A 12,486-nucleotide genomic window follows, 5' to 3' on the forward strand; every position below is an offset into this window, starting at 1 on the left:
GAGTCGTGTCTGTGACCTACACCACAGCTCATGGCAACACCGGATCCTTATCCCACTGAGCAAGGCCAGGGATCAAACTCGCAACCTCATGGTTCCTAGTCGGATTTCTTTCCACTGTGCCACGATGGGAACATCTATTTATAGTGGTTTTGAGTGTATCTCTTTTTATACCTTTTGTAATGGTTGCTCTAGTTATTACATTATACACACTTCACTTACCATAATAGTGTAGTTTTTCCAGATGTATGAAATACAAAAAACCTACCTCTCTTTATGTCCATTTACTCTCATTTGTTTATAATATATAATTGTCTTATTTTCTCTGTATACATTTCGAACTATATCTGACAGTGTTACAATTTTTGCTTCAACTATCAAATATAACTTAGAAGACTCCAGTGGGAAAAGAACACCGACTGTATTAACCCTATTTCTGCTTGCCATTTTCTTTTTTCTTACTGATGTCCCAAGATTTCTTCTTTGATCTTTTCCCTTCCATTTAGATAACTCCCTTTAACTCAGTGTGCTGGGCTGAGGACTGAACCTACATCTCCCCAGTAACTGGAGGTGCTGCAATTGGATCCTTAACCCACTGAGCCACAGTGAGAAATCCATCCATGAGGGTGTTATTGTATGAGATTTACATTCTCTCTCTCTCTCTCTCTTTTTTTTTTTTTGTCTTTTTGCCATTTCTTGGGCCGCTCTCGCGGCATATGGAGGTTCCCAGGCTAGGGGGTCCAATTGGAGCTGTAGCTGCCAGCCTTTGCCAGAGCCACAGCAACGCGGGATCCAAGCCGCATCTTCGACCTACACCACAGCTCATGGCAACACTGGATCGTTAACCCACTGAGCAAGGCCAGGGATTGAACCCGAAACCTCATGGTTCCTAGTCGGATTCGTTAACCACTGCGCCACGACGGGAACCTGAGATTTACATTCAAATCAGTGGACTTTAAATAAAGCAGATTGCTCTCCATGATGCAGGTGGGCCTTACCCAATAAGTTGAAGGCCTGGCTAGAACAAAAGACTCACCTCTCCCATGAAAGAGGAAATTCTCCAGCCTGATGGATTTTGGATGAACGAAACATCAACTCTACCCCGTGTCTCCTGCCTGATGGCCTATGGACTTGAACTATGAGTTCGTGGCTCAGCAGTAACGAACCTGACCGGTATCCATGAGGATGAAGGTTCAATCTCTGGCCTTACTCAGTGGGTTAAGGATCCGGCATTGCTGGGAGCTGTGGTTCGCAGACACAGTTTGGATCCCATGTTGCTGTGGATCCTACTCTGGGAACTTCTGTATGCTGTGGGAGTGGCCCTAAAAAGGCACCCTCCCCAAAAACCAACAACACACAACAACCCTCCCCCCCCAAAAAAAACCATGGAGAGAATGACAAAGAGGCAAAGAAAATGATAAAAGGATATGAATCTCCATTTATATCTCAAATTCTCATCTTTCCACCTAAAACTGGGTTCAAATATTGTGCTGGAACAGCCAAGTAAAAGCTGTGACACGGAGCAAGTGACTTATTGTTTCTGAGCCTCAGTTTTGCCTTCTGTAAAATGAAGGACTATTGTTAAGGATTAATAAAACAACACATGTGTCTCTTTTTCTCTGTGGCCACTGCCATTCCAGGGTGATCTAGACGAGTGTTTCATCTTCTACAGTTTCTGCAGCCTCCAGAGAACAAAGAGAACTCCTGTGTAAACATCCAGCTGTCCCATGTTGTGTTTCTAATCTTCTCTCCCAACTTTAGTTCAAGAGACCATATACAACTAATTAGAGTTTCCTTCTCTTGCAGAGGTTGGATGGGTAAAATGGAGTAGGATGAAAACTAGAGAATTCTGAAAATGTCTCAAGGCAAAATAAAGGATAGGGGAAAAAAAAAAAAAAGGAAGAAAATGTATGTCAGAATCTGGCACGAAAAACTAAGTGTCCAGCAGATAGTTATTACTCATCTCAGCCCTCAGAAGTTTAGGATGAATGGATATACTGAAGGTTGTTTCCATAGCACTTTTTAATTCTACTAAATCTATAGTTTACGGATGGTTTAAGCAGAGCCTTTGCTCTGGGCATTGAAAAGTGGAGGGTATAAAACTTTAACGCTTTCAAAGGACTGTGGAAAAACTAAAGACTTCTTTCCCTCAGGACATTTCTTTTCCCTTTTTTCCTGCATGCGATCCCATCATTAATCTCCTAGTAGAAGGAAGAGAAAGAGAAAGCGAGTGACTAAAGGTCAAGGAGAGGATTGCCATTCTAACTGCAGAACAATTTCTTCTCTCCCCTCTTGCTCGAGTACTCTCTCCCCCGTCCCCTCCACCCCTTAAGCGAACCAAAACCTCAGCGTCTACTCTGTGTATCACATTCTGCCATCCTTTACCGCCCACTAATAGGTTCTAAGATCTTTGGAGATAAGGGCTGTGGAAGATTTGCTGTGACAAAAGTAGTTCCTTGAGAAAGCAATTTCACTTTTTTCGGCAGTACCTGTGGTATGCAGAAGTTCTCAGACCGAGGATAGAACCTGGGCTGCAGCAGTGACAACACCAGATCCTTAACCTGCTGAGCCAACAGGAAACTCTAGCAATTTCACTTTTTAAGGTTGGTTGTGTGGTGACGAAGCACTTAGCAGGTAGGAGGCCCATGACCACTTTACCTACTTGGTTCTTTAATGAGGTGTCAAGAGGTACAGAGCTCTGAGCACGGTCAGTGCTGTAGGAGGAGTATATCACCCCCCCCATCCTCCCACCGCCTTGCTTAAGCTTCCAAAGCAGCTGGGCCCCACGGGAACCGCATGTTTCCTTTCTCCTGCTTCTAGTTCATATTCCTGCTGCTGCTGCTGCTGTTTTTGAGCCAGTATTGCAGAAGTCATGGGAGTGGAGATGTTTCCTTTAACAAATCACGTGTGCCACCGTGAAGCATGTGGAGCAAAGTGAACCGAGTTAATTCTAGCAGGGCTATAGCATTACATCTTATTTTAGGACACCAACTTATTCTGGGTTTACCCAGATGGCCTTTAAATAACCCGGTCTTGGACTCAGATGGTCAGTGGTACTCAGTAGCTCAACTACTGTATTTACTATCAGTTAAAAAGAGCTGGCTTGAAAATAAGTATGCTCTATTCATATCTGATGGGATATATGTTTCTTTTCTAATATCCACCTTAGGTCTCAATGCCAGCTTTTGGCATAGATCATCCAGATTTTATTTGATTGGTTAAGTTGGGCGGGAGAAAGATGGAGCAAGAGATATCTGAATAACCAGAGTCTGTGCCTCCTCTTTCTGTTTTTAACTAAACAGAATATCAATTAGTGATGAATGGAGCCTGGAGATCAGTCCCTCATGTCTGTCAATGAAATGATAAAGTCCTTAAGAAAATCCTACCTTTAAGAACTCAAGTGATTTGGGGGCCTGCAAAAGGCTTCTTTTCCTTCCCCAGTTTGACCAGCTACTTGTTCCAGATTCACCTTTTTTTTTTCCTGTGCTTTTCTGTGGATTGGATCACTGGGCCTCAGAGGTAGGTGCCAGAGCCTGGCTAATGCCTGTCAGCAACACGCTTACCCTTAGGTTAAGATCTTGCTGGCAGAAATGGCTTTGACACATTTTGAAGCTTGATGTTCAGAGCAGAACAGGCACCCAGTCATTTGTCCAGTGGTTGATTCTTTGGTGGGGCACATGTCATCTCAGGGTTTTCCTTTCACGGCGTGTGCATCTGATTCTCCTACAGAACTCTAAGAAATGCAAGTGTCCTGACTCCACTCCTTAGATGGGTTCTGGTGAAGGTATGTGTATTTTGGCCATGCCCACAGCACAGGCAAGTTCCTTGGCCAAGGATGGAATCAGAGCCACAGTAGTGACAATGCCAAATCCTTATCCGCTAAGCCACCAGAGAACTCCAGAAAAGCTTCCCAGGTGATTCTGATACCTCTGGGTTGGTTATGTGGTCAGGGAATGTTGCATGCCTTTCCAGTGAACAAAGAATGTTACCTACCCTTTCATTTCGAAAAGGATCAAGCCATCATCGGCCACTGCTGTCTCAGACATCTTCCTCCCCTGTGGTCCACCCTGAGTGGGATTCAGGATGGAAAACAGGAAGCATTCTGTTCTCTGGATACTGGCCCTAGAGAGTTAAGATGCAGCTAAGGAATAATTTCAATGAACCCAGCATCTTCCCATAACTAGAAAAGTACTAAAATCATTAACTTGAGATGTCTATTCTTTGTGATCAGCCATAATACTTTCATGTTCTTTTTCTTAGCATAAATCTTCCTGCATCCTGGCTTCTCCTGAAACCAGGCAAGATCCTGGGCACAAAAACTTTTTCCTGTGCATTAACTGGAAATGCACTGCAGTGGCTAACTGCAGCGTAGCCACTAAAGCAGGATTCCTGTTCCTCCTCAATAAATAAACCTAAGAGCATCGTTGAGTTCTTCTGTAGGAACTAAGGCATCCACCCAGGTGGAGTATGGTAATTTCAGGCTCAGCCCATGATTCATGGAACAGCACCCTGCTATCACCCCACCAACCAATCAGCAGAAAGCCTTCCACCCCTCAGGCCTCACCCCAAATTTCTCCTATAAAAACTCCCTGAAAACTATCTGGGAGTTCGGGTCTTTTCAGCTACAGCCATCTGCTTTCCTTGCTTGGCCCTGCAATAAACCTTTCTCTGTTCCAAACTCCAACCTTTCATTTTGGCCTCACTGTGCATAAGGCACACGGACTAACACTCCCGTACCTTTTCAGAGCGGTTTTCCTACTGAGACACTGTCTCTTGGCTACAGTCCTCAGTAACTAGCGGCTGTCCATCTTCTGTTTGAGAGCAGAATCACTGTTTTATTCACTGCTGTAACCCAAAGCTCAGCTGCAGTGTTCAGCACAAAACAGACTTGCAGTACTTATTTTCTGAATGAACCCCAAGTTACAGAGGGGGCACCACCTGAGGCTCAGGTTAAGATCACACAGGTGGTGGCGCTGGTGGTCCCTCTACTACATTTTGCTAGGAAAACTTCGGTGGCTGAGCAGCGGCTGCAGGTCGGACCTTGAGGCTGCGGTGTCCGGTTACAAAGGTCAAAGTTTGCTCTGGGCAAGCCAAGCCCAGCTTCTCAGCAGCAATTCTTGCTTTGCCTGCCCAGGGTGTCCCGCCACTGCGAAGTTAACCCGAGACCCCGCCCCATGGGCGGGGCCAGGGGCGGTGCGCGCGTCCCGGGGCGCAGCGTCTCTGGTCGCTTCGAGCTTCTGCGCCTGCGCCCGGCGCCCGGGGGCCTGGGTCAGACTCAGAAATGGCGGCCTCCATGTTCTACAGCCGGCTGTTGGCTGCCGCCACCCTTAGGAATCACCGACCCCGGACGGCACTGCAGACCGCCGCCCAGGTACTGCGGTCGAGCCGGCTCTCGCTTCGAGGGTCGGCAGGAGAAAGGGCGACGTGGGGGATTGGCACCTGTGGGCGAGGTGTGAAGGGATCCGGGGCCCGGCTCGGGGTCACCCCACCGTCAGTGACATTGGGTGACAAGAGATGCCACTCCGGGCTCACGGGAGGCTTGCCCGGGAGTGCTGCCTGCCAAGACCGCGAGCCGGCTCATGTTTGCGCCTTTCTGTCCCCGCCTTCATTCTGCGAAGAGCTGTGGCCATCTGGCCGGGGCTGCTCGTCCAGTTTCCGAGGGGGCGGAGGAGAGCCAGGATGGGTAGCTAGTGGCGAGGCGGGGGTCGAGCACTTTCTCCTGCTGCTCCCGCGACCGGCGCAGTGCGCCGAGACTTCTTCGGCCCGCCTTTGGGCTGGGAGGGGAATGCCCTTCAGATGTACTTTTGTGCCTCAGGAGCTGTCATAGATGGGAATGGCTTCACATAACCAGCAGTGCTTGCTGACTGGTCTTTTCTGGGACTCAGCCGGGAAGTTTCTCATCTCTTCCAAGTAGCTGTGTACTGTTTTGTTTAATAGTGGTAATTACCAATTGGGAAGAAAAATCTTTTAGCTTTAGGAGTGTGGGTGGGGTGTATGTGGGGTGTGTAGTGCGTGTGCGTGTGCGTGTGTGTGTGTGTAGTAACAGGAGCAAGGGGTTGTTTGCAGCAAAGTAAGGGTTTATTTGCAGAGTGCAAGCGAGGGAGTGGTAGACAAGTCACAGATCTATTCCAGCTTGGTCTTTGAGTTGGAGTGTTTTTAAAGGGGAAGAACAAAGAAGCTGGGATTAATCATCAGCTTCTGTAATTTCTGTGACATTTTTAAATTCTAGTTTCAGGGACTCAGATTATCTCCTGTTTCTGATTCTTTTGCCAAATGGTCCGTGGCTCCAGGGCCTATTAGCTCATCTTGACCTGGAGAAACAACCTGAGTTTGTACTTTAATGATGACATCTGCAGTATTACGTTTAGTTCATTAGTGATGTTATCAACGACAGCAATTTTAGTTATCTGACTGGTTGATTAATGTTCAGTTAGAGATTGGTGGGAACAAAAAGGGAATAAAAATTGGGGTAGACAGATTAATCATAAATTCGGTAAGGAAACTTGGTTTTAGGGGCTCAGTTTAATGTATGGAGCATATACTGTGTGCCGGGAACTGTTCCAAGCATTTTACGCGTATCTCTCATTAGGCTTTTCAGCATCACTGTAAAAAGTCATTAATCTCCACCTTGTTGATGGAGAACTTGTGGCTAAGAGAATGGTAATTTAATCCAGGTCACCACACAGGTAAGGTCAGAGTTATGGCTTAATTTCCAGAACTGGCTTCGGAGTCTGTGTGCTTGAATCTGTTCTACAGTTTTTTCTAGAGCATAAACATTGGACCATTCCTTCCAACATTGACACTAGAAAAGGGAGGGGGTTGATTGACTTCATGAATTAATTCCAGAGTTTTAGGTTGTATTCTGAGGCAACCTCAGACATACCATAAATGAATTGATTTAGACTTTTTTTTCTTTTTAAATATTTGTACTTTCAACCTAGAGATAGTGAATTCTATGAGTTTGCTTTCTGATATGTCTTTTTTTGGCCTTGAGCTTCCTTCTTATGAGTCTTAAAGGGTGCTGTCTAGCTAGGTTTTAGACTGTGAGGCTTTGATGAACAAATATGTTTCCATTCTAATCATTGTTTTTATCCTCTTGGAAGTTCCTTTAAAAATCTCTGTGTCTCCATGTAGAAATGCCTAATATTTTGTCTTAAACATCTTCTCTTCTTTTCCATGCTCACATTAAATAGTACAGCTTTGGAGTTGGAAATCTCCCGTCTAGCCCCTTGCTTTTGTACCTGGGGACATAGAGGTATGGGGCCTAAGGAATCTTGTCTAGGTTTACACACTGAGTTTAGCAAATTCTCATAAACATTTTTGTTTAGTTCTCTGACCCTCTTCTAGTTTCTCTGTATCTTTCATCCAGTGTATATTTTATAAAAATAGTTCAGTTATGAGCATGTTAAATAATTTAAGGAATTTTCTTGCTCGTTGTGAATCATACTCCCTAGTAACTGCATTTTCCCACTTTTGAATAAGTATTATTTAAATTCGGTATGTGATTGGATGGGTGGCGGTGTAGGTAGGGATTTGACCAGGAATTGGTGGCCTTTTCTTCTTCTTCTTTTTATGGCTGCACCTGTGGCTTGTGGAAGTTCCTGGGCCAGGGGTCCAATGGGAGTCACAGCTGGAGCCTAAGCCACAGCCATGGCAACACCAGATTCTAGCCGAATCTGTGACCTCCACCACAGTTTGGGATTTTTAACCCACTGAACAAGGCCAGGGATCAAACCCATATCCTCACGGAGACAGCATCGTGTCCTTAACCTGCTGAGCCACAACGGGAACTCTAGTGGCCTTTTGGCAGTTAAGGATCTTCTAAGTGACAGTATCAGGAAAGAAAAATACTTAAATGTGAGAATCTTCGTGATTGTGCAGGGATTTGTATTACCAACATAATTCACAGCTGATGATATTTCAAGTTGTAACTTCTAGTGGTACAAAGAAAGGATTATCACAATACCTCAGATACTTAAAAAAACCTCTAAAGTGGTATAAAAAGCTATCAACAATACCTTATGAGTACCACTAATTCTTTGTAAATATAGGTATTTAAAAGAAACTCTAAAAATATACTTAGTGTTTTGCATCATGAGTTTATTGTCATCTTCTTTTGGGAAAATTTCAAACCAATAGATATGTTCCAGCTAGTACTGTGAACACCGGTATTACCTTCACCTAAACTTAACATCTGCCATATTTGCTTTATCTTTAAAAATTATATGATATGCACAGATGTGTAAATTCATTTTTTTGGGGGGAACCATTTGAGAGTAAGTTGCAGGTATCATGGCGCTTCACCCTTAGATATTTCAGTGTATGTCTCTTAAGAATAAGAACGTTCTCCTAAATAACCACAATATAGTTATCTTAGGTAGTTTAAAATTTTTCTATTACTAATATCTAATGTATAGATCAAATTCCTATTTTGCCAGTTGTCTCCAAAGTGTCCTTTAGAGCTTTTAATTTTTTTTTTTTAAATTGGGATCAGACCTCTGTGGTATATTTTCTCCCGTCTCTCCAGCTAATTAGGTGCCAGTCTATGATTGCTCTTATATGTGTCGCTGCTGTTTATTTATACGTTTGTGAACTCTGTGAATGGACCAAGTTGGCCTCATTCTTTTACTGTTCCTAGTACAATGTCTGGTATATGCGCATTTAAAAAATGCTTCAGTGTATGACTATTTTTGCCAAGCTTATGCTGGGTACTCCCCTTCTCCCCCTTATTTTTATTACTATTTTGAAATATAATTTATGTACAGCAAACTATGTAGTTTATGTACAAATTATGTACACCTTCAATGGACAGCTAGATTAATTTTTATGTATACATCTGTGTAACTGCTGTTCAGTTTGGGATATACATACAATACTCTTAGCCCTCAAAAGGTACTCTCTCTTTCAGTACTTAGCAACAGAAAGTAACCACTATTTTTTTTTTTTTCTTCTTTTGCTTTTTAGGGCTGCACCTGTGGCACATGGAGGTTCCCAGGCTAGGGGTTGAATCAGCTACAGCTGCCAGCCTACGCCACAGCCACAGCAACACCAGATCTGAGCTGTGTCTCCTACCTACACCACTGCTGACGACAATGCCAGATCCTTAACCCACTGAGTGAGGCCAGGGATCAAACCCGAAACCTCGTGGTTCCTAGTTGGATTCATTTCCACTGCGCCACGATGGGAACTCCAGAAAGTAACCACTTATTCTGATTTCCATCACTGTATATTAATTCTGACTGGTTTTGAATGATATATATTCTTATGTCTGGCTTCTTTCGCTTGAAGTCATATTTGCGAGATTAATCCATTGTTGTGTGAGCAGTAGGATTATTTTTTTTTTCACTGTAGTATTCTATTAATATGCTAACACTTATCCATTCTCCTGTTGTTGGGCAGTTGGGTTCTTTCTTTCTTCCTTTCCTTTCCTTTCCTTCCTTCCTTCCTTTCTTTCTTTTTTTCTTCCTTTCTTCCTTCCTTTCTTCCTTTCTTTCTTTCTTCCTTCCTTCCTTCCTTCCTTCCTTTCTTTCTTTCTTTCTTTCTTCCTTCCTTCCTTCCGTCCGTCCTTTCTTTCTTTCTTTCGTTCGTTCGTTCGTTCGTTCCTCTTTCTTCTTATGGATAAGCCTGCTGTGAGCATTGTTATATCTGCCTGTTGGTAGACCAAGCACTCATTTCTCTTGAGTATATACCCAGGAATGGGATTACACAAAGTAGAAGTACACTGAGGTTTGAGAATTTTTTGGCTTTTAATATTACAGTTAAGATAAAGCAGTGAATGGAACTACCCAAGAGAAATGTTATTCAGGATTTTAGTTTACCAGATGAATCAGAAATAACAGAAATTCTTTTACTTGTTAGACTGGTGGTTCTCAAATTTTAGAGTTGTTAAGAATCAACTGAATAACTTTTTCACGAATGGAGATTTTTTGAGGCCCAGTCCAGAGATCTTGATGTTGTAAATGAGAATGGGGCCCTGGAATTTTCATTTTTAGAGACATTCCCAGATCATTTTAATGCAGATGGTTAATGAACCCTCTTTAAGAAGCAGACTGTTTTGTAGAAGATTCTTTTTTTTTTTTTTTTATATGGCTCAGCATTGAAAAAATATTTATTTATTTATTTATTTATTTTTTAATTTTATTTTCCCACTGTACAGCAAGGGGGTCAGGTTATCCTTACATGTATACATTACAATTACAGTTTTTCCCCCACCATTTCTTCTGTTGCAACATGAGTATCTAGACATAGTTCTCGAAGATTCTTTTAAATTCACTTCTTAGAATACCATATGTTTCATATGAATGATGTTTCAGTATTCTGCGTTCTGTGCAGAAACAGAATAATAGTGGAAACACTTAAATGTGTGATTCCAGTGCAGTTTTCCGTGGCGTTCACAGCACTTAATTTGTTCTACATATTGCGGTATAAATTTGATAGAATTGAGGAGTAGAGGAAGGGGAGAAGGTGTTTTTGTGTGTTGTTATGATGGGTTAAGACTAGGTCGAATTTAGTGGCACTTTGGGACCAATAGATGCTAGAGGTCTTTCCTATTGCATCCTTCCTTCAGCACTTGTTGTGGTCCTGCCACCGGAGGCTGACAGTTCTCATCTCCTTTGTCTTTCAGCAGTGACTTATTAAGCTGGTGGAGGGACATCTTATTTTTGTTTCCTACTTATTTCTTTTTGAAAGGATAATTCTTACTCAGCTCTACTAAGGGACAGTTTTGTAAAATAGCATTTTCTCTTAGTTTTTATTTTCCTCTCTTCTTACTCATTTTACTACTCTGTGGCATATTATGTTTATTATCTGTGCCCCCCCCACCCCCGGCCCCCAATACACATTAGACTGTAAGGGTTATGTGCAAGGATATTGTTGGGTTCATTGCTCTATTTCCAATGCCTGGGTGCTCAGTGAATATTTCAATGAGTGAATGTTCTACATAGATTGAAAAAGGGAGCGGTCTGTTGTGCATTACTTCATTGGAAACTTTCGCAGTCCAGCTGTGAAGGACAAACACCTGAACTGGGGTTGTAATGGAGTTATTAGTTAAGGGAGTCATTTAGAAAGAATGCCTTAAAGATGATGTTGCAGATTGGTTCTCTGAGCTATAATTTGCAGACTATTAGAAGGAGAGTTTCATGGAGGAAGTTTACTCAAAAGTGATCTCTGGATCAACACTTGCAGCAGAGTGAAGACAGGAGGATTGAGTAGAGAGACATAGAACTGAGGTGCAGTGGGGACCTCTGCTCTTCCCGGGATGGTCCTGAACTGTCCCAAATTGGGGCGAGGTGCTGGGTCTTTACATCTCTCCCTTCACCCTTATTGGCCAGTCATTGGATTCAGGCTGACAGTGGGAAAGGATGACTTTGGGCAAGGAGGAGCCAATGAGGGGACTCAGCTGAGGGCTGCCAGCTGCCAGCACTGTCAGCAGCTAGGGCCAGGAATGCCTTGGTCCTGAGGAAGGATCTGGACAGCACACCGCAGTGTGCACTGCAGATGAAGTTGGGGTTTGAGTTTTGAGTGTATGAAAGATTAATGGTACCAAATAATTCAATTCCTGTATCTAGTGTCAGGCAATTTGTCAGGTGCTGGAGGAATGGTGGAGAGAAAAGAGATGGGAAGGATTTTTGGTTTGGTGGAAATAAATTGGTTTTAGATCTGTGAAATTTGGCATTGAGGTAGAAATGCCCTGTGGGTCATTAGAGATAGGGTGGTCAAGCTCAAATAAAAGATAAGGACTAGAGATGATCCGGAAATAGTTAAAGCTGCAAAGGTATTATTCAGTATTTAGCTAGTAGATTAGCTCTTAGTTTTATGTTGTAATTTACTCTGAATATTACAGTTTGATGACTTAATATAAGGATTTTATTATAGTTTTGAAGAACCAAGTACTCTATATAAACAAAATATTTTGAGAAGGTGTATTTAACAAGAATTACTGCCAAATCACTCTCTATGTAAATATGTCTCCATTTTTCTAGGTTCTGGGAAGTTCTGGATTGTTTAACAACCATGGACTCCAAATACAGCAGCAACAGCAAAGGAATCTCTCACTACATGAATACATGAGTATGGAATTATTGCAAGAAGCTGGCGTCTCCATTCCCAAAGGACATGTGGCTAAGTCACCAGATGAGGCTTATGCAATTGCCAAAAAATTAGGTACTAAGTTAAGAAAAATTTATGCCACCTTGACATGGGATCTTTGATAAGATATAACTTTACTTTGGTTTAATAGCAACTTTTGGCTTTTATTTTGGTTTATTTATTTATTTATTTTGACTTTAAAAAATAAGTTTTGTTAACTTGGAATTTTATGATTGTCGATATTCCAAAAAATTATTGATATTATTCTGAGTTCCCATAGTGCTAGTAACTTAACAGTGACTTATATTGGCATTAGGAAACTGAAGTCCTGTTTTTAGTTGAAATATAATTATGGAGAAGGAAATTCTGGCTGTGATGATTCTTCAGGGAAATGGTGAAGGA

General features: G+C 42.5%; 2 protein-coding genes across 5 annotated transcripts in view; one reads left to right on the top strand and one right to left on the bottom strand.

Annotated features, from left to right (window-relative positions):
• NUDT15 (nudix hydrolase 15) overlaps nucleotides 1–5,149 on the bottom strand; it is a 43,733-nt gene extending 38,584 nt beyond the window's left edge. Inside the window, exons 1-2 of the mRNA XM_084981760.1 lie at nucleotides 4,735–5,149; nucleotides 3,991–4,119 (exon numbers count right to left, since the gene is read on the bottom strand). Coding sequence (XP_084837886.1) covers nucleotides 3,991–4,043 — 53 coding nt within the window. The 5' untranslated portion in view covers nucleotides 4,044–4,119; nucleotides 4,735–5,149. The remainder of the gene's footprint in view (nucleotides 1–3,990; nucleotides 4,120–4,734) is intronic.
• A 34-nt stretch (nucleotides 5,150–5,183) lies between these two features.
• SUCLA2 (succinate-CoA ligase ADP-forming subunit beta) overlaps nucleotides 5,184–12,486 on the top strand; it is a 54,572-nt gene continuing 47,269 nt past the window's right edge. The window contains 2 exon segments of one of the 4 annotated variants that reach the window (NM_001444553.1): nucleotides 5,184–5,368; nucleotides 11,979–12,159. In NM_001444553.1, the coding sequence (NP_001431482.1) occupies nucleotides 5,279–5,368; nucleotides 11,979–12,159 (271 nt within the window). In that variant the 5' untranslated portion in view covers nucleotides 5,184–5,278. 4 annotated transcript variants of the gene reach the window in all.

This window comes from Sus scrofa, chromosome 11, assembly GCF_054392235.1.
Source record: "Sus scrofa isolate SSC_HxYL_T2T_F1_AM1 chromosome 11, Sscrofa_HxYL_maternal_Yorkshire_Landrace_v2.0, whole genome shotgun sequence".
Taxonomy (NCBI): Eukaryota; Metazoa; Chordata; class Mammalia; order Artiodactyla; family Suidae; genus Sus; species Sus scrofa.